Below are 22,653 nucleotides of genomic sequence, written 5' to 3'. Positions count from 1 at the left end.
TGTGGATGATACTTAGATAGATGTAGTGCTGAAGAAGGAAAGAGTCTGCAGAGAGACTCACATACATTGGAGAATGGGCAAAGAAATGGTAGATGGAATACAGTTAGATTTATACCTTCTATCCAAATGTATGGTTGTGCACTTGGATAGAAGATATAAAAGCATAGATTATTTTCTAAATGGGGAGAGAATTCAGAAAGCAGAGGTCTAAAGGGAATTTAGCCCTTGTATAGGATTCCCTAAAGGTTAACTTGCAGCTTATGTCAGTAGTAAGGAAGACAAATGCAATGTTAGCATACATTTCTAGAGGACTAGAATATATAAGATATTGGTCAACCCAAATTTGGTGATATTATGAGCAGTACTGGGTCCCATATCAAAGGAAGGATGTATTGGTGTTGGAGTGGTCCAAAAGAGGTTTATGAGAATGATTCTGGGGATATAAGTGTTAAGGTATGAGTAGCATTTGATGGCTCTTGGCTTGTATGCATTGGAGTTTAGAAGGATGAATACTGAGTCCCTCTGGATTCTTTTTGTTCACTCAAAATTCCAGCAGCTGCAGATTCAAAGCTTCTTTTATATTGAAACATTCCTTCAGTATGGCTGATAAAAAGCTGAATTTCCAGAATGACATGGGATCCATGTGCATTGATCATTAAAATCTTCAAACATGTACTGATGGGAATCAATGGGACTGACCATTAATGTTCAGAAGATGAAAGCATGTCATAAGTTATGCTTTCAACAGCTAATGATTCATCTTTGAATCTCCAAAAGCATTCCATATCCAACAAAACACAACCATAAAATCCTGGGAATATGTTCTATCTGCAGATCCAAAGGCAATATAGAAATGACCCCCCCCCTCCAGGGAATAGGAGCCCCTTGATTTACACCACACTCATAGAGTTTCACACACTTACAGATGATCTCGCACACCACTCAGCAGTGCTTGATAACCATTCATCCAGGCTTCTTTATCAGCACCTCCCAAACTCTTGACCTTGCCCAGGGGCAGGTTCATCCTGACCTCTTGTATACTACCATTCCATCATCAACATGGACTTCCCAACTTAAAATATATCTTAGGACAAAAAAAAAATCACTAGATCTTTCAAAAGCAAAGACAGGAAATGCTTCATATAAAAATTTGGATCTCTCTTATGAAGGTAAATATTAATTGCTCCATTAATTAGATTTAAGTTGGTACATTTTCATTAATCAAAGATGTTAAGTGTATGAAGTAAAAGTGTTCTTATGCAATTAGTCAAAGGGTAATGACCAAGAATGAAATACACCTAGGCATTGTTTTTCTGTTTGTCACCCGAAATGGCAAGATACGCTGAATAAATATGTGATGTATACTTGATTCAAAACACTCTTCCCTTTTGTTTCCTCTGAATATTTCAGAATGATATTGTGCAATTTAAATTCAGTTTAAGATGCTTCCCATGTGATATGCATTTCTCAACTTTTTGTTTGTCTAACGTGGAATTAAATATTGTAGATGATTAATCAGAAACACAGGACTTTCTAACAGCCCCTCTCTATGGTCAGGTGGTTTATTTCACTGCAACATTCCCGTATGTGGTACTCACTGTTCTTCTGATCCGAGGGGTTACCCTGGAGGGAGCCTATAAAGGGATTGAATTCTACATTGGAAGAGAATCAGACTTTTCAAAGCTAGCTAATGCAGAGGTAAATGCAACTGGATAAGCCGCCCTCTTTTAGCTGAATGTTTCATTCCCTCTTTCATACTTCTGGGGAAACACAAGAACTACACTGGAACCTGAGCAGCCGAAGGGACCCAGTGGGCCAGGCAGCATCCAGGGAGAAAAATTAAGAGTTAATATTTTGGGTTAGGACCATTTTTGACTCTGGAGAATGAGTTGACGGTCCATTTTTCTCCATGAACTTTGCCTGAGCTGTTGATTCCCTCCAGCTTTCTCTTTTCAGTGTTTCTGCTTTCTTCGTGGGATATTTTGCTAAAGAGCTGAACGTTGTTTTTGAATTGTTATATGAATGATTTTAATCACTGCATCTTGGTTCAGAAGGTCCAAAGAAAATTCATGAAAGGCTTAATGAAATAGTAGGCAGGTGTAATGTAAATATTGACATCTATAAGCTTATCAATGAAGCTGGATAATATTGGTGAGGATGAGTCTCAAATACAGAATATTATGGGATGGAAAGAAGGGAGATCTTTACCTTTTGGCTTTTATTCTTGTAAATCATCTCTTTGCATTCCACACTCATTTTCTAAGACTGCAATGTTGGATACAAGTGTTTCACAATTCTTTATGTTTTACTTCCATCCCTCTACAAGAAAATCATCGTGTTTTAAAGATTAGCAGATTTGTTTTCCCCCTTTCTCGCTCCACCCCATTCAGATTCTCCTCTTCCGACAAGAGCACACAATATCCCATTTATTTGTACTGAACATCATCTGCCAATTATTTGACTATTTTGAAAGCTTATGATTATCAGTCCTCTTTGAGTGTGGTTTGGGCCCCCACTACTCCAGTTTAAAATTATCTGCAAATTTAGAATCTACCCCCTTGATTTCTGAACCTAAAGAGTTAATATAAATTCGGAATGCCAGTGGTGCCAGCACTGAACCTAATAGAACACTACAGCCATCTTCTTCTATTGGCAGTCACTCTCTGCTTTCTGTGGTGGAGTGGGAAGGGAAGCTTTGGATAATTATTTAGTACTGCACTGACAAAGAGCTACATAAAATGATCAAAGGGGGGGGGGGGGGGGGGGCAGCACTGAGCTGAGCTCCTAATGTTTGTGATCTGCACACAAGGACATGAGAAAGCAAACAAGCAAGAGTGAACCCAGTCACACCAGTCATAATCTAATTCTGTATTCCACCTGACTCAACATGAATGAGCAGACATTCTTGTTTAGTGTGGCACAGTTAGTGTAGCAGTTAGCGCAACATTATTAGTGACCCGGGGTTCAAATCTGGTGCTGTCTGTGAGGAGTTTGTACGTTCTCCCAGTGTTTGTGTGGGTTTTCTCTGGGAGCTTCGGTTTCCTCCCACCCTTCAAAAAAAATGTACAGTTGTTGCAGGTTAATTGATGTATGTGGGGCTGAAGGTCTAAATTTAAAAAAACATTAAACCCACACTGAATGTTTCACTTTCTCATTGGAAGTAATTCAATTTCCCAGAATATTTAATTTAAAGCTCTCTCCTTGATAGATAATTCCAGTGAAGTTCAAAGCCACTGAATGACATTGCCGAGTATCTACTTTGATCCTGCTTTCAGTTAAAGAGTGGAAACCATTTGTCAGCAAAGCCTCTGTTGCATAAGGAACAGTGCTATTCTCTGGAAATGGCAACTGACTGGTGACAGAATTGAAGCTCCTCGATGGCCCTATGATTCAACTGAAGCCCTATTCATGTAAAAAGAGCTCCCTCAGTTTGCTTACAACTGAACCATGGCACTAACTTACCCAAGTTTCTCATGGTTATTTAATGAATGAGTTTGAATGAATTTGCCATGGATTCATAGAGTTATACAGCATTGAAAGAGGCCCTTAAACGGACCAGATCTATGCTGACCATCATCCCTTTACATACTAGTCCCACTTGCCTGGATTTATCCCATATCCTTCTTTTTACCACTGGTTCAAATATCTTTTTGGCTACTCTAAAATGCAATTACTGTTCCTGCCCCTACTACTTTCTCTGACAGCTCATTTCAGATACCTGCTACCCTTTGTGTAAAAGATTTTACCCCCTTGGATCATCTTTAAACCTCCTTCCTCTCACATGAAACCTCTGCCCTCTAGATACCCTTACCATGGGATAAGGACTCTAGTTTATCTACACCAGTGGTTCGCAACCATTTTCTTTCCATCACATACCACTTTAAGTATTCCCTATGCCATAGGAGCTCAGTGATGAGCAAGGGATTGCTTAAGGTGGGATGTGGGTGGAAAGAAAAAGTTTGAAAACCTCTGTTTTAATCATCCTTAATTGACTTGTTATGGGCACGGTTTCAGAACTCCAAAAGAAATGGGCCAATGACAATTTTTCTCAAGTAAAATATTTCAGAAACAATTGGGTCTAGAGCAGTGATTCTCAACCTTCCCTTCCCACTCACAACCCCCTTAAGCAATCCCTCACTAATCACAGAGCATCGATGGCATATGGGTTACTTAAAGTAGTACGTGAGTGGAAAGTAAAAGGTAGAAATCCAAAGACCTACATCTATCCTAATCAATATCCCTCTATCTTGAATGCTCTCAATCACTTTTGCTCGAAGGAAACAGAAACAATTTATTCAGCCATTCCACTTGACTCATGACCTCCAGTCCAAGCAATGCTCTTGTGAATCCACATGCCCTCGAGTTTAGTTCATGTCTTTCCAGTAGTGTGGTGACCAGAACTGCATGCAGTATTCGAAGTGTGGCCTGACCAATGTTTTTGCTAACACACAACCCTACTCTTATACTTAGTGACCCAGCTGATGAAGGCAAGTATGCCTTCTGTCTTTTTCACCATCCTGTCTACCTGTGTAGCCATTTTCAAGATAAATTTACTTGTATTCTTTGGTTTTTTGGTTCAATAATGCGCGTCCAGGCGCTGTTATTCACGGTGTATGCCCTACCCTGATTTAATTTCCAAAAATACCTCAGATCGCAGTTTTATGATTTAAATTCCATGTCATTCCTTTGGCAGCTGATCCAGACCCAGTTGTAACCTCAAACAACATCAGAATCAAAATTTATTGTCATAAACAAGTCATGAAATTTGGGGTTTTACGGAAGCATCAGAGTGCAAACATTCATATTATAACCATCTTACAACATTACTATAATTTAAAAAAATCATTATAATAGTACACAAAAAGTAAGGCAGTGTCTTTGGTTCATTGATTGTTCAGGAAGCTTATGGCAGCGGGAAAGAAGCTGTCCTTGTGCTATTGTGCTCATCTTTAGACTCCTGAACCTTTTTCCTGATGGCAGCAGAGTGAAGGGAGCATGACCTGGGTGGCGGGGGTCTTTGAGGATAGAGGCTGCTTTTTAAGACACTGCTTCATGTAGATGTCCACGATGGAGTGAAGACTGGTGCCTGTGATGTCGCAGGTCAGGTTAACCACCCTTTGGAGTTTATTCTTGTCCTGAGAGTTGACGCTTCCATAGCAGGCAGTGATGCAACCAGCCACAATGTTCTCCACGGTATACCTGTAGAAGTTTTCAAGAGTTTTCAGTGACATACCAAACTTTCTTCACTGTCCACTATATTACCAATTCTGGTGTCATCTGTAAGTTTAATCCTGTGCTGACTAATTCCAATTTCCAATCCTCAGATCTGGAAAGATGCTGCCACACAAATATTCTATTCCCTTGCAATTGGCTGGGGCAGTTTAATAACACTGTCATCCTACAACAAATTCCACAACAACTGTTACAGAGACACCATCCTTATCTGTGTCATTAACTGTGCCACAAGTGTGTTTGCTGGATTTGTCATCTTCTCTATCCTTGGACACATGGCTCACATACAGGACAAGGCCGTTTCGGAGGTTGCTCAGTCAGGTACTTATGCTATTAAACCTTGTCTTTCATTATAATGTTTCTAAGATGTGAGATAAATTATTTTGGGATCTATAGTCTTGGATCCTTTGGAGCAATTTAGATCCAGTGATGAGAAAGGGATGGGGTTGAACTAGGGACTGTGTAAAAAAATGTTGGAAGGGAAAGGGTGTTGGAATTGGAGAGGAGGAGTGAAGGCCAAGCAAAGTACAAGAAAATAAGGGAAAGAGGGAATGGAAAGAGTGAAGTCAATGTAACCAATTAATTCAGGTGATATAAAACTAGAAGACATGGGTTAAGGGTAAAAGGGTGACGAGTATTTTCCCTTTGAAAATTACATCATTCGAGAAGTGGTAAGTAAGCATGTCTTTATTCATTCGAAGATGGAGCCAAACTGAAACTATCCCCACAATGCACACGCGTACATTCCCACAAAATTCCGTACCTGACGTCACTTGTGCATGCGAGTTCCCATAACAAAGAGGAATATTTTAAAAGGAAGATTCGGGGGAATTTCTTCACGCAGAGAGTGATGGGAGTGTTTTACGAGCTGCCAGTTGAATTGATAATTACAGGCTCAAATTTGACATTTAAGAAAAATTTATTCAGGTACATGGACTAGGAGGCATGTGGTCTGGGTTCAAGTCAGTGAGACGGCAGAATAGTTTGGCACAGAGCAGAAGGGCATTTCTTGGGTTCTATGGAATGTAGCAGGGAGGATCACAATAAAGATGGTTAGAAGATATTTGAGGCCATGAGGAGGAGAGGGGGGGAAGAAATGAGAAAACAAATGATGGTGGCTAAGAGCATAACAGTAGGAAGACAGGAGCAAAGGCCAAACTTCCTTCTTCATGGAGGAAGTTGGGGCTGTGGCCTCATGCAAGGAATGGGTGATGAAGGAAGGGCTTGAAAGTGGCAGTGTGAGCTACATGGGGTTGCTGACACTGCAGCTCAGTGAGGGAGCACTGTTCAGCATGGTCATTAGCTACTTCTGTTCAGCGGTTCCACCGGATGCATTGATTACCACTGACTGGGGGGCACAGAGGGGAAGGTTTCCATTGGTTCCACCAGTAAGTAAGATAAATGTAGTATTTCAATGTTTACAGACAAATGCCTTCAAACCTACATTCTTGACCAAAACATAATAAAATGCAGAGCTATATCACTGCCTGAAAATATCTGAAAGAAATGTGAAAGTCATTACATTTTGTAATTGCAGAGTCAGTGGAGTGAAATGCATTGTCAGCTTAACTTCTTGGCTTTTCTATCTTGAGACACTAATTCAGGGGCAGGAGAGAGTGTGAAGGCATGAGTTCCACTGCTCATAGTTAGCACTTAATCCAACCCAGAGTTATCTCTACTGACTGCAGATTGCAAGTGTTGTGCATGGAAAGACCTCGGGCAACCTCCATCCTCGCCCCAGTGGTAACAGCCATCTGCAGAAAGGCGGGGGCTCTTGGTGCTCAAAATTAGGGCCATAAATAAAGCCAACTTCATTTTGCAGCACTGATATCACTCATCCTGATGAACCGAAGTTTCACAAAATCTCAGACAATGCTTGGCAAAATGTATTTCCTTTTATTATGCAGATGCCAAATTTCAATTAATTAGTTTTAAATAAGCTTATAATCTATATCTCTAATATTAATTTTATTTGACCAATTTTATCGCCTGTTCAGGTTTTGGTTTGGCTTTCATTGTGTACCCAGAAGCTCTTGCACAGTTGCCTTGGGCTCCTCTATGGTCCATTCTATTTTTCTTCATGTTGATTACTCTGGGACTCAGCAGTCAGTGTGTTGCTGTAGGTAAGAGTCACTTTGTTTTCTTATCAACTAATTATTTTCCTCTTCCATAATTCAGTTGCATGAGCCTTGGACCATACAAAAATTCACACACAATCCCGATGAACTTATCTTTGTGGTCATTGGGAGTTGTTTTCAAAATAACCCATATTCTTTTACTTCGGAGAATAGAACAGAGCATAAAAAACAACTCATCGAACCTGCTCTTCTATCTGAGAAGATTGCAACAGACCCAACCTTGGGTACTCTCTCTCCCCATACCCTACGACTCACCTGTAGTTCATATATCTGTCAGTCTTCCCTTGAACATGTTGATGGAAAACAATTCCACAACTCTCTGGGATAGAGAATTCTAAAGACTCTCTGGGAGAAGAAATTATTTTGCATCTCTCTCTGAAATGGCTGAGTTGCGATACTGAATTGATGCTCTCTGGTTGTAGATGTTTGTGTCAGGAGAAACATCCTCTCTGCATTCTCCACCCCCCCCCCCCCCACCCCATCAACACCCCTCAGAAAGTTCATGTTTACTTCTCTTTCTTTATATGCCAATGAGTATCCAACACACTTGATCTTTCTCCATATATCAACCACTTCATTCTGGAAAGCACTCACATCTACTGTGATAAAATGCTTTGAGAGGTTGATCATGGCCAGAATTCACATGTACCTAATAAAGGACTGAATCCACTGCAAGGCGCCTATTGTCGCAATCACTCCACAGCAGACACAATATCACTGGATCTCCACTCACCTCTGGATCACCTAGACCACAGCAACTTGTGCACCCAGCTACTCTTCACTGACTGCAGCTGAGCCTTCAACACCATTATTTCCTTAGTGCTGGTCAGCAACCTCCAAACACTGGCCCTCCTCACCCCTGTTGATTCTGAATCAGCCCAGTGAATCTTCTCTCTACTGCCTCCTTACAACCACATTCTTCTTTAAAAATGGAGATCAAAACTACATAATCACACCAGTGCCCTAAAATATTCCATTAAAACTTCCTTACTTCCATAACCATTGATCCTTACAAATAAAATGACCAACATTCCATTAACCTTCTTGATATATTATTTAATGTCTTGCAAGTGCCCTTCACAGAGAGAGTGACACAAATGTGCCCCTCATGCCACAGTCACTATTTTCAGATTGGTTAGTTCAAGGTTCTTGAACTGGTCTCATTCAATACAGAATAGGTTTGATGGAGAATTTTCTGCAGAGAATTAAAAAAAATTCAGATGTCAGAAATACTCGAGTACAAGCACTGGTCCATTAAACCTGAATGTCTGTTGTCCCGTCTGTACCAGGCTAATAAAACAGCTTCACATCTTCAACCTCCTCTGTGCATAAACCTCACACAGACCGGCTTAGAATTGCTCTATCTATACTGAAAGGGAAGGTTGGATTAGTCTACCACCTAAATGGTCACTTCGCAAAACATCTACACCTCCTGAAATCTTTTTCTGGATGTGGAATCTGCTATATTTCTTCTCCCCCCTATTCCTCTCCTCACCATCATATTGATGCCCTCAGGAAAGAAAATGTTGATACTGCAATGTTCACTGGTCTCACTAATGCTTCTGTCTGGGATGGAGGGGACAGTTTCAATCATTGAGCAGACTCTTGTCCATTTGCTCTCCCTTTTGTCAGAACCCAGTGGCTCCAGCCTGTCAGTGGAGCTTGTTAGCATGACAAAATGTCAGGAAAGAAGCAGCGAAATTGCCAAGCTCCTCCATAAGGGGCATTCCAGGCTTCAACCATGGGTTAAGCCACACATGGATGGAATTTAGGGGAGATGTCAGAAATTGGTGGGTGCCTGAAATGCATTTCTGAGGGTGGCGGCGGAGACTGGTACAATAGGAACATCTAAAACACTCTTAGATCAGCGTATGGATGTACGAAAAATAGAGGATTATGTTTATGAGGGAGGGAAATTGAGATCGATTTGGAATTGGTTAACATATTACAGTATTTTGTCTGAAGGGCCTGTGCTTTGTGGTGAAAATCTGTGGAGCTGATTCTGGTTAGATTCCCGTCAAGAGCTTGCAGAATGCTATAAGTCTCTCCAACATTACAGAAAGAGGAGCTACCCGCATCTCTCCTGCTCTGTGGGGAGTTAGATCATCCAATGCTGTGTCTCTCTGTGATGTTGTAAGTTATTCATTATCTAATTTCACTTTTACTTTATTAGAAGCTGTAATAACGACCCTTCTGGACCAATTCCCTGGGTTTCTGCGACCAAGGCGTCTGTTTCTGACAGCTGTTGTTTGCCTTTCATTTTATTTCCTCAGCCTTACTTGTGTAACACAGGTAAAATGCACTGTAATGGTTTGCATGTTTTCATGGGCTATCTTTAACCCCAACAAATGATGAATTTCAAATGATTAAAAAATGACCTGTTGTTTTATGCAAGTTCATTAGTCTCTGAATCACAGAACACCCTGTCTGGGAATTAGATCACAAACTGAAGGCCAGAATGCACACAACAGTGCTGTGAAGGTTTCTTCAATGGGTGAACAACATCACCTTTCCAACAATGTTAAGATTCTGGTTGTTTTTAGCAAGCCTTACTCTCCATGTGCAATAACAATAAGGCCCCTTGATGACCTGATTCTCTTGTCCACTTCACCATGATACTGGGGGGTGGGGGGGGGGGGGGGGATAATTTATCTAGGGGACTTTTAAGAGCTGAAAGTGTATGGCAGAGATGGGTCAGAAGCTCAGTGCAGAAAAAATCTTAAACATGAACAGACACTTCGAAGCATTTACTGGACCATTTTGCAGTCAAACCAATAATCTGGCACCTAAGGGGCAGTTTTTAGCAAGCCTGACTGACAGATTTTTTAGGTCTCTGAGTGTTGCTCCCATTAATAGCCAAACATATTTTTTAATCCCCTTTTATGTAGAACCTATATAATAAGTATTATTAAGTAGTTAAACAATGTTCTCAGTAGCCCCAGTGAGTTTAAAGGGAGCCTGGGAACTGGGGCCACTGAGAACATTTTTAAAGCAGTGGACCTTAAGCTTTTTTTCCCACTCACATACCACTTTAAGTAATCCCTAACTAGCTACAGATCACCAGTGCTATTGTTGCCCACTCTCTCGAAGATTTACAGGAGATTACTAATTACTTGGCCTGTGCTGCCAAGAACTTCGAATTGACAATCAGCCTGGAAAAGACAGAAGTTTTGTAGCAACCGGCCCATGGCTCAAGCTACGAAGAAATAACTGTCCTCGTTGATGACACTCGTCTCAATGCTGCCAAAAGGTTTTGGTTCCTGGACAGCACAATTACATCTTCAGCTTCTCTAGATGTAGAGACTGAGTCAAAATCCAGAATGACCTGCTCTGACTTTGGTCAGGTGAAAGATTGGGTTTGGTCACAGACATCAGGTTGGCCACCAAGTGTAAAGTGTACAGGCCATTTTCATATCAGCCTTGCTGATATGGATGTAAGACATGGACCACTTACAACAGCTTGACCAACTGCTGTGGCATCACTTAAGTTTTCTGATGAAGATCACCTGGTGAGACAAGGTCTCCAATATTGAGGTTCCTTCTCAAGCCTGAATGCCAGGGCTTTCAAACTTAGTGATGTCAGCCCCCTGTGCTGGGCAGCACGTTGTCAGAATGTCTGATGGAAGACTGCCCAAGGACATCTTGTATGCCCAGTGGAACCCAGAAACAACTGCTGTACAAGGATGTTCTGCACAGGAGCCTCAAGAAAACTGGCATTGACCCATCAACATGGGAGGATCTGGCTCAAGATCGCTCACAGGGGAGGGACACCATCAGAAAAGGTGTTGATGCTACTGAAAACAAGCTCCAAGAGTCAACAGAGAAAAAGCACAGAAAGCACCACAACAGAGCTTCTCCCCCTGCTGCCCTTCCAGGCTTCACCTGCCAAGTATGTGGAGAGCAGTGCCTGTCAAGGATCGGCCTGTACAGCCACTCCAGGATATACACATCAAACCCCACAAACTGACTTAAAGGAACCATCATCATCCAATGGGATGGATAAGCAGAGAGAGACTTAATGTGGTTTGTGAGTGGGGGATAAAAAGGTTGAATACCATTAGTTTAAAGGAAGTGTGGGGAAGGGGGACCCGGTGAGTTCAAAGAGTGTGAGAAAGGGGTCCTGGTGCATTTAAAGGGATTGTGGAAAACAGGATCCCAGTAAACCGGATGCCAAATCATTGGAACTACCGAGTAATGAGATCATGGATAATTCCAGCTACAATTAAGGCGGATCCGGGAGTTAGCAGTGTGATTGAGATACAGTGCAGACAGATACAATATGGAAACACCTCCCCTCTGTGCTAATCCAACATTAATCCATCTTTAATTTATTAATTTCTCAAGCTGATGTTTATCAGTTTAACATTGAATATAATTGGTGCATCACATCTTCGTTATTTGTGGTTTATTATTTTTGTCATGCAACAAGCTTTCAAACGTTTTATTTTGTTTCAGGCTGGAATTTATTGGATAAACCTAATTGATCATTTTTGTGCTGGATGGGGTGTTCTTGTCACTGCCAGCCTGGAACTCATCAGTCTAAGCTGGGTATATGGTAAATACAATGGACTCCCCTGATTCCACTGGCCAATCTGCATTCTTCACCCATGGAGGATCTTCGTCCTGTGTGGTTACCACTGGTTGAGTTCAGTTTTCTGCCCCTCCTTTCCCTGCTAGTAACTGCAAAGATATTTGCTCGGCACAGTTAAAGCAATGCTATTGCAGCAGCAGCGACCTGGGTTCGAATTGTCCACCGCCTGCCAGGAGTTTGTATGTTCTTCCCATGACACTGTGGGTGCTCCGGTTTGCTCCAACATTCCAATGACATACGGGGTTGGTAGGTTAATTGGTAATGTAGAATTTGGACTGCGCAGGCTCATGGGCTGGAAGGGCCTGTTACCTTGCTGTATCTCTAAATTAAATTAAAAATCAACATCCTTGCCCTGGATTTGCGCTCACAACTTGATTCCATTTCTCCCACTTAGGGGCTAATGGATCATCAAGCCAACTTCTTGCCTATGCTTCCATGATGTTTCTGAGATTAATTTGCAAATTCCAACTTTGGGCAGTCTAAGGGCTCAGAGAATCTTCCTTTCCCATCATGAAAATTGAGGCTGGTCCATCCCAGCATGGTCTGATGCACAAAATGCTCTTCAGACCACATTCAGGCAATTATCAGCAAGGGTCTTTGACCAGAAACTGTGATTCATCTTTGTTTTCCACAAGAGCAGCCTGATCTGCTGAGTCGAGTTAAACAAGAAAGATTACAGATGCTGGGGTCTGGTGCAATATGCAGATGCACTGGAGAAACTCAGCAGGACTTGCAGCATCCACAGGAAGTAAAGGAAAAACATACTTTGGTCAGCCATCCCAGACTCAAAATATTGGTTTTTCTTTACGCATGCTCACCAACCCCATTGATTTGCTCTGTCCTTTAAGTATTTCAACTTTCCGGCATCTGTATATTTCAACATTCTGGCATCTATATTTTGCCGATTTTCAATTTCCTTCCAGCAAATCAGGATGGAGACAGGAATAAATTTGTACAAATTGCTTGGAATCTCTACTGACCTCAATTACATCCAGCTTGAAGTGAACCTGAATACTGGATGAATTGTGTGACCAAATGTCCCTGTTTCTTGTCCACAGGACTAAACAGCTTCATCAAAGATATTGAGATGATGATTGGGGAAAGGAGCTGGCACTTCTGGCTGTGGTGGAGAATGTGCTGGTATTTAATCTCACCATGCTTGATGACAGTAAGGAGATGTTGCATTTTGTAGCTCCTTAAATAAAGATTAATCAGAACATGATTCATTGCCTCCAATTTTGATTTTTTTTTTAAAATGCAGGCAATCATAATCTGGTCTCTCATTACATTTACTTCGCCAACATATGGAACTGTGGAGTACCCTATCTGGGCGATGGCACTCGGATGGTGTATGGTAGTTTTCTGTATTATGTGGATCCCCATCATTGCCGTGAAGAAAGTTGCCCAATCAGAGGGGTCCAAGTTTTGGCAGGTAAGGAAATATTCTGATGGGACATGTGGCTTTGGGGCATTCTTGGCAGATTAGGCTGTGCTGATTGCAATGTAATTAGTTTTAGAACTATTGTTGAAATTGTATTGTTGAAATGTAAAGGTTGAAAAAAAATACTAATAAAAATTAATATAATCCCTCATTCTCTTTTGCACAGAAAATTTCTGCGGCTTGCACATCAACTCCTGATTGGGGTCCGTACTTGAATGAACACAGAGGGGAAAGATACAGTAACAGGCCTAATACTGCAGACATTCCTAACAGTGTGCAACTTCTCACTGTCCCAGAGATGTGAAAGTTTAAAGAACATTTCTACTCTGTGGAAGTCTGTAACTTATTCCCATTGCAAGACAAGTGAGAGTTGTCCTGAGGAACAGGCATTGCTGACTTGGTTGACTTTCCTCCATCTCATTTTACTCTCTTATCTATTATAACGAAGGATCCTGTTTGGTCCATTGAGTCTTTGCTGGCTGCCAGTGTAATCTCATTCCCACCACTTATTTCATTGCCACGTTTTCTCTCATTGCACCCATTTGGTTCCCTGATCATCCATCCACACAAGGAATAATTGACACAGATCCATTAACTTAACAAACTGGGAACCAGGAGAAACCATAGAACACTACAGCACAGAAAACAGGCCATTCAGCCCTTCTAGTCTGTGCTGACCATTATTCCACTGGTCCAAATGACCTGCTTCTATTTCATAACCCTCCAGACCTCTCCATCCATGTATCTATCCAATTTATTCTTAAAATTCAAGATCAAACACCATGTCAGGTGGTAGCTCATTCCACACTCCCACCATTCTCTGAGTGAAGAAGTTCCCCCTCATGTCCCCCTTAAACTTTCCCCTTTCACCCTAAAGCCATGTCCTCTTGTATTTATCTCTCCTAATCTGTGGAAAGAGTCTACACACATAAAGGATAACATTTAATCTTGTAAACCTCTATCAAATCGCCCTTCAAACTTCTTTGTTCTAAGGAATAAAGCCTTACCTGTTTAATCTTTCCCTGTAACTCAACTCCTGAAAACCTAGCAACATCTTAGTAAATCTTCTCTGCACTCTTTCAATCTTATTGATATCCTTCCTGTAGTTAGGTGACTAGAACTGTACACAATATTCCAAATTTGCCCTCACCAATGTCTTAAAAAATGTCAGCATAACATCTCTACTCCTATACTCAATACTTTAATTTATAAAGGCTAATATGCCAAGAGCTTTCTGAACAACCCTTGTCCAACTGTGATACCACCTTCAGGGAACAATATCTCTGTATTCCCAGATCTCTCTGTTGCTCTGCGCTCCTCAGTGCCCTTCATTTCACTGTATATGTCCTACCTTGGTTTCCTCTTCTAAAATGCAATACCTCACACTTGTCTGCATTAAACTCCATCTCCCATTTACTGTCCCATTCTCCCAGTTGGTCCAGATCCCTCTGCAAGCTTTGAAAATCTTCCTCACTGTCCACAATGCCTTTTATCTTTGCGACATAGCAAACTTGCTAATCCAATTTACCACATTATCATCCAGACACAGATGCCTGAGTTATACCACTAGTCACAGGCCTCCTATCTGAGAAGCAGTCATCCACTACCATTTTCTGTTTTCCCCCACACAGCCAATTTCGAATCCTGTTTACAATCTCTCCATGGATACCTAGTGCCTTAGCATTCTGAACTAACCTCTCATGTAGGACCTTGTCAAAAGCCTTACTAAAGTCCATGTAGACAACATTCACCTACCTTCATGGTAACCTCCTTGAAAAACTCTATAGGATTCATTAAACACGACCGACCATACACAAAACCTTGCTGACTGTCCTTAATCAGCCTTTGGTTGTCCAAATACCTATTTATCCTATCTCTCAGCCTTCCAATAATTTACCTATAACTGTTGTTAGGCTCACTAGCCTATAATTACCTGGAGCCTTTTTTTAAAGAACAGGACAACATGAGCTACCCTCCAGTCCTCTGGCACCTCACCCGTGGCTAAGAACATTTTGAGTATATCTGCCAGGGCCCCTGAAGGTCTGAGGGAACATAATATCCATCCCGGGGTATTTGCCTCCATTTATTTGCTGTAAGGCAGCAAGCACCTCTTCCTCCATAATCTTCATATGTTCCATGACACTTCTGTTCATTTCCCTTCCTTCCTTATGCACTCTGCCAGTTTCCTGAGTAAATTTTGATGCAAAAAAATGATAAAGATCTACCCCATTACATGAGGCTCCACACATAGTTGACCACTCTGATCCTCTAGGGGACAAAATTTGTCCTTACTATCCTTTTAATATACCTGTAGATACCCTTCAGATTTACCTTCACGTTATCTGCCTAAGCAAGCTTATCTCCTTATTGCCTTCCTGATTTCCTTCTTTAGTATTTTCTTACATTTTCTATACTCTTCAAGTACTTCATTTGCTCTTGTTGCCTATACCTGTTATACATCTTATCTTAACAAGGTCTCCAATATCTCTTGAAAACCAAAGGTTCTCTATGCCTGTTAACTTTGCCTTTAATCCTGGTATGAACATGCAACCTCTGCACTCTCAAAATATCTCCTTTCAAGGCCTTCCACTTAATGGACACACCCTTGCCAAAAAAACAACATTCCAATCTGCTCCTTCTAGATCCTTTCTCATTTCCACAAAATTGACCTTTCTCCAATTCAGAACCTCAATTTGAGGACCAGACCAATCCTTATCAATAATTAACTTAAAACTAATGACATTATGTAATATTTTCTTTATCATTTTAAATATATTTAACTATCAACAACCATAGAAAATACAAAACGTCAAGAGAACCCATCCCCAACCCCCTCCCCTCTATATATTCAATTAAACAGAGAAAGAAACAAAAAAGAAATAAAAAAGGATCATTCCATCCTCAGTTCATGCAGTAAAACACAAAGACATGATAATACCATCATGTTAAAATCTTTAGAGGTCTACTGGCCAGTCAGTAGCGATTGTAACCCTATAGTGGCGCCAGTGAGGTACCTATACATTGTAAATAAGGCTGACAGATTTTTGGAAAGGTGTTACATCCCTTCCTAAGATTGTATGTGATCTTTTCAAGTGGGGTGCTACTATTTATCTCTGTGGACCACCGATCCATGAGGAGATGGGAGTCAGACTTCCATGTTACAGCTATGCATTTCCTGGCCACACACAAGGCAATTTCTGAGAATTGAATTTGAAAATTAGTTGGTGATCTACCAACTGTGGTAAAGCTCCCCAGAAGGCAAAGCTCTGGGTCTACTGGAAAGGTGACTCCCGTGATCTTGGTTAGGGTGCCACAAAGGTCATACCAGAAGGGTTTCACTTTTGTGCAGAGCCAGGTAGAATGTAAGAAGGAACCATCCTCTACACTACACCTAAAACACATCTCTGAAAACTTGGTGTAATTTCTGTGGACCAATCTATACCTGGAATTGATAGTAATGTAATGGAGGATAAATATTTGGGAGAATTTGGTAACATTTAGAGTAGGTTACATACATACACACATTTTAAAACAGATCTTATTTGAAAGACTGAAGAATTCATATTCAGTAGCAGGATCTTTGGAGACTTTTATGCACATTTCACAAATAGGCACTAATTGAAATGGCGTCATAAAATGAATAGCCATTGTTTTGGAGGTGACAATCTGGCTGCAAGTACCTACAGTGTGCTCACAGAAATGTCACTCCTGGGCTTTGTTTATCAAAGACAACAGCTTGACCAAGAGAGGAGAACACCTGTGGTTTGCTGAAGAAGGTGGGGGTTTTTGCAAGTGAGAGAGTCACATGGCAGTCTCAGTTGGGGAGAGAGGGAGAGAGAGAGAGAGAGAGAGAGACAGGTGAGACCAATCTCAAGAAGCCCTCTCAGCTTGTGTGTCTGACACTGAAAGGAACTGAACAGTGCAAGCCAGGAAGAGCTGGTTGGAAACAGAAAGCTCCAGAGCAATGGATGGCTGGAAGTGCTATCTGTCTGAAGTTTCTCTTGGAATAAGCGGAACAGAAAGGAACTCTGTGATAGCCTGAAAAATGAGGTTACCATCTGAAAAACCCTGATGGGGTAAGTTTCATCAGCGAGACATTGAGGTGACTAATGGTGGTACCTCAGTTGTGGAAATCCTGGAACAACAAATCTCTCTCTGCAGACCCTACAAGAACCTTCCTGAGCAGTAAACATTTACTTTTAGAGCACCAAAGCCTGGTGAACTTTATACGTGTTAAATTCTGTCAACAGTATAAGAATTGCCTGCATCCAGAGAACTGGAAGAAGGAGAAGTGAGATTGAACTGTGAACCAAAGAACTTTTCTTAAATTTACACACACATTTCAAACACGTGTGCTTAGAATTAGAAGGGTGTTAATTTGGGTTAGATAAGTATAGATAGCAAGTTAAAGTTGGATTCTATTTTCATGTTTAAAGTTGATTAGAAACAACTTTTGTTTTAAAAACTACTTGTCTTGGTGAATGTCTATTGCTGCTGTGTTTTGGGGTCCTTTGGGCTCGTAACAGTAACCATCAAACTTACCTGACAGATCTGACCATAATTGTTCGTCGATTAAATTTGACTCCCATCTCACTCCAGATTTATGCAAACCTGGCTTTGGGCTCTCACTCATCAATAAAAAATACATTATAGAAATAAATTTATATACATTTCCTTCATGGGGTAGTTTTTCCTTTTTAGCGAGTCCTGGTAGAGTCATTTCAAGGCCCAAATTGGCCCTAAGGAAGGATTGTAATTGAAGGTTACATTGGACAAGTCATATTTCTTCTTCATTTATTCAAATTACATGAAAAGCCCTTTTTAACATAACATAACATAACATAACAATTACAGCACGGAAACAGGCCATTAGGCCCTTCTAGTCCGCACCGAACCAAACACCCCTTTCTAGTCCCACCTCCCTGCACAATGCCCATAACCCTCCATCTTCTTCTCATCCATATACCTGTCCAACCTTTTCTTAAATAATACAATTGACTCCGCCGCCACTATTTCTCCCGGAAGCTCATTCCACACGGCTACCACTCTCTGAGTAAAGAAGTTCCCCCTCATGTTACCTCTAAACCTCTGCCCCTTAATTCTTAACTCATGTCCTCTTGTTTTAATCTTTCCTCCTCTTAACAGAAATAGTCTATCCACATCCACTCTGTCTATCCCTTTCATAATCTTAAATACTTCTATCAAATCCCCTCTCAACCTTCTACGCTCCAAAGAATAAAGACCTAATCTGTCCAATCTCTCCCTATACTCTAGATGCTTAAACCCAGGTAACCTTCTGGTAAACCTTCTCTGCACTCTCTCCACTCTGTTTATATCCTTCCTATAATTAGGCGACCAGAACTGCACACAGAACTCCAAATTAGGCCGCACCAACGTCTTATACAATCTCAACATCACCTCCCAACTCCTATATTCCATGCAATGATTGATAAAGGCCAGCATACTAAAAGCCTTCTTCACCACTCTATTCACGTGAGTTTCTACCTTCAGGGAACAATGTACCGTTACTCCTAAATCTTTCTGCTCTTCTGTATTCATCAATGCTCTCCCATTTACCACGTATGTCCTATTCTGATTCTTCTTACCAAAATGAAGCACCTCACACTTATCAGCATTAAATTCCATCTGCCATTTTTCAGCCCACTTTTCTAAGCAGCCCAAATCCCTCTGCAATCCTTGAAAACCTTCTTCATTATCCACTATTCCACCTATCTTAGTATCGTCTGCATATTTACTAATCCAATTCACCACCCCATCATCTAGATCATTAATGTATATAACGAACAACAATGGACCCAATACAGATCCTTGAGGCACACCACTGGTCACCGGCCTCCAACCTGACAGACAATTACCCACTACCACTCTCTGGCCTCTCCCTTTCAGCCAATGTTCAATCCATTTGACTATCTCAAAATTTATACCTAAAGACTGCACCTTCCTAACTAACCTTCCATGTGGTACCTTATCGAAGGCCTTACTGAAGTCCATATAGACAACATCCACTGCGCTACCCTCATCCACATTCCTAGTCACCTCTTCAAAAAACTCAATCAGATTGGTCAAACATGACCTTCCTCCCACAAATCCATGTTGAGTGCTCCTGATCAGACCCTGTCTATCCAGATGTTTATAAGTACTATCTCTAAGAATTTTCTCCATTAATTTACCTACCACAGACGTCAAACGTACAGGCCGATAGTTGCCAGGCTTCCTCCTTGAACCCTTTTTAAATAACGGAACAACATGCGCAATGCGCCAATCCTCCAGCACTATCCCCATATCTAATGACATTTGGAAAATTACCGCCAGAGCCTCTGCTATTTCCTCCTTCACTTCTCTCAATGTCCTGGGGAAGATCCCGTCTGGTCCCGGAGACTTATCCACCTTTATATTCTTCAAAAGCCTTAAAACTACACCTTTTGTAATCTCTATATTCCCCATATTTACCCAATTTGCTTTTTTTTTTATCTCATATCTCCCAATATCCTTCTCCTTAGTGAATACTGAAGAAAAGAAACTGTTCAATATCTCCCCCATTTCTCTAGGCTCCACACACAGTTTTCCGCTCTGATTTTCTAAGGGACCAATTTTGTCTCTATCTTTCCTCTTACCATTAACATATTTGTAGAACTCTTTTGGATTAGTTTTCACCCTGCTTGCCACAGTTTCCTCGTACCTTCTTTTAGCTTTCCTAATTCCTCTCTTAAGATTCCTCTTACATTCAATGTATCTTTCAAACATCTCCTTAACTCCATGCTTCTTTTATCTAATGTACGCCTCCCTTTTTCTTCGAACCAAGTTCCCAATATTCCTTGAAAACCACGGCTCTCTCAAACCTTTTGCCCCTCCTTTTAACCCAAACAATCCTCCAGCCATTGTATTCCTTTATGATACCAGGGTTCCAAAATGTTGTTGCTCAAAGTCATGGGTTCACTTTGTCTTAAAGGTGTCTTTGGTGACAGTCCTTTTTTAAGTCCAGAGTCTCCACAGGTCTCACATCATAAGGTGTTTTAAAATGGGGTTGTCTGTCTAGCTGGCTCTAATTCTGGAATTCCATTTATACATTAAAATCATTATACCCCTCTCTTTCAGAGAGTGCAATCCAATTTGTACCCAGGAAGGTGTATTATCTCCCTCAAAATAATGAAGAAATAAATATCCTTTGGGCCACCAAATAATATCATTTGAAACCAGGCAATGAGATGCTTCCTAATCTATAATCCCATGTTAGCATTTCCATGGATATTCAGGGTATTTTTTCCAGATAAATTGTCCAACATGCTGATTAAGTATTTTAAGGTAGTGGAAAGTGCAAGGACTATAAAAGGTACTGCAGCCTTGGCAAAATAATCACAGTTGACTCTGCCAATTAGAGTGATGGCAAATTCATCTATCTATTCAAGTTTTCTTCAATTTTACTAAGTAGCGGGAGGTAATTAAGTTTGTATAAATTCTGCAGATCATTATCCTCCATTATTCCACCTGAGGCCCATTTGAACGGGCTTGTTCACTGGTACTCATTGTGATCAAAATTTGGTAGGGGGATGATTTCACTTTTTCTCCAGTTTACCTTGTATCCTGAAACTTTGCTGTAAGCTTTTAATAGCGTCTGTAATTTAATAAGGGAATTAACTAATGATAAGTACAGGATTACATCATCTGCCATAAGAATAATTTTGTGATTTGTTGGACCCACCTTAAAACCAAGGAGATCAAGCAGATTTGGGCCTCCCCTTTACTTCAAAAGAAATTGAAAAGGCCTTGTACTCACTACAGTTCAATAAATCATCAGGGTTTACCGCCTTCTTTTTTCAGAGAATCTACTAATGACATTATAGTGACTGGTCCCAAAATGTTTACCTACATATACTTCTGTCACGTAACCTGCCTGGTTCTCCAACAGAAGATCAAGAATTGTATCCTCTCTCATTGGTACCTCTACATAATGATTTAGAAAACTCCCTAAACCTTCCTTGCAGGGCCTCCTCACCCTTTCTACCCATGTCATTGGTCCCTACGTGAACCATGACATCTGGCTCCTCACCCTCCCTCCTAGAATAGAGAGAATTCAATCCGAGTTATTTCAGACCCTGGCACCAGGGAGATAAAAGACCATCTGGGATTCTCCATCTCTCCTACAGAACCTCTTATTTGTCCCCCTAACTATTGAATCCCCTATCACTACTGCTCTCCTCTTTTCCCACTTCTTCTGAGCTGAGGGCCCAGTCTTGATGCCAGAGATGTGACCACTACAACATCTCTGGTAGGTCATCCCCACCAACAGTATCCAAAATGGTGTATCTATTGTGGATGGGAATGGCCACAGGGCTCTGCTCTTTCTGCCTCTTCCCTTGGCTTCTCTTGACAGTCACCCAGTTCCCTGTCTTCTGACTTGTAGAGATGACTGCCTCCCTGAAGCTCCTGACTACTACGACCTCTGCCTCCCTTAAGATCTGAAGTTCATCCAACTCCAGTTCCCTAACTCTGTTTGTCAGGAGCTATAGCTGGATGCACCTTTTGCCGGTGTAGTTATCAGGAACTATAAAATGAAGAATGTACAAACTCCACAGGAACAGCACCAGAAGTTTGGGTTGAATTTAAGTCCCAGCAGATCTGAAGCAGTTACACTATTTGCAACACTTTCACAACACCCTGTGGCAACGTTTTGACTCTGCCTTGGTGCTTTAGTTTATATACTTTGTTCAATTGATATTTATGCTTTTCTCTAATTAGATGGTACCAAACCTCCTTGTTGTCTGGTTCATTTGCTAATTACTTTTACATTATTTTCTCTTGGTTGTGTGACAAGATTCACAAATGAAAAGCCTACACCATCATTCCTGTTCCTGGTAATCTAAGGCTATGTCACAATCAAGGTATTGACAAGATAATGATAATTATGTTATAATTATATTGTTGTATGTAGTTGCCAGAACAGGCATGGGCTAGCCCGCCCTCCTGATGACATCCTCTCCTAGACTCCTCCCTTGTGACCCAGGCCATAAAGGTCAAGCCACCTCTTCCTTCCCTGCACTTCCCTAGCTGGAACCCGAGCCAGCAGTCTTGTGTGTAATAAAAGCTATCGTTCCCCTCAGTCTTTGTCTCTGTAATTATTGGGGAAACTGGTTTCTTCATTTTAGCAAGGATGTATCTTAGAAAGGATAATGGAGCCTTACCATGAAAGAGTTGAAAGACATCAGTGAGGCTGGGCTTGTTTGCCATGGAAG

The 22,653-nt window shown here is 41.1% G+C and overlaps 1 protein-coding gene across 4 annotated transcripts in view; it reads left to right on the top strand.

Moving 5' to 3' along the window:
* The window catches only part of LOC138740681 (sodium- and chloride-dependent neutral and basic amino acid transporter B(0+)-like), a 69,126-nt gene extending 46,606 nt beyond the window's left edge, over positions 1-22,520 (top strand). For 2 of the 4 annotated variants that reach the window (XM_069893670.1, XM_069893672.1), the window contains 8 exons: positions 1,558-1,698; positions 5,325-5,553; positions 7,230-7,355; positions 9,544-9,662; positions 11,826-11,925; positions 13,020-13,129; positions 13,223-13,393; positions 13,569-22,520. In XM_069893670.1, the coding sequence (XP_069749771.1) occupies positions 1,558-1,698; positions 5,325-5,553; positions 7,230-7,355; positions 9,544-9,662; positions 11,826-11,925; positions 13,020-13,129; positions 13,223-13,393; positions 13,569-13,706 (1,134 nt within the window). In that variant the 3' untranslated portion in view covers positions 13,707-22,520. The remainder of the gene's footprint in view (positions 1-1,557; positions 1,699-5,324; positions 5,554-7,229; positions 7,356-9,543; positions 9,663-11,825; positions 11,926-13,019; positions 13,130-13,222; positions 13,394-13,568) is intronic. The other 2 variants (XM_069893671.1, XM_069893673.1) reach the window with 2 other exon arrangements.
* Positions 22,521-22,653: the final 133 nt, after the last annotated feature.

This window comes from Narcine bancroftii, chromosome 8, assembly GCF_036971445.1.
Source record: "Narcine bancroftii isolate sNarBan1 chromosome 8, sNarBan1.hap1, whole genome shotgun sequence".
In the NCBI taxonomy this organism is placed as follows: Eukaryota; Metazoa; Chordata; class Chondrichthyes; order Torpediniformes; family Narcinidae; genus Narcine; species Narcine bancroftii.
This window is presented reverse-complemented; position numbering and strand designations above follow the sequence as displayed.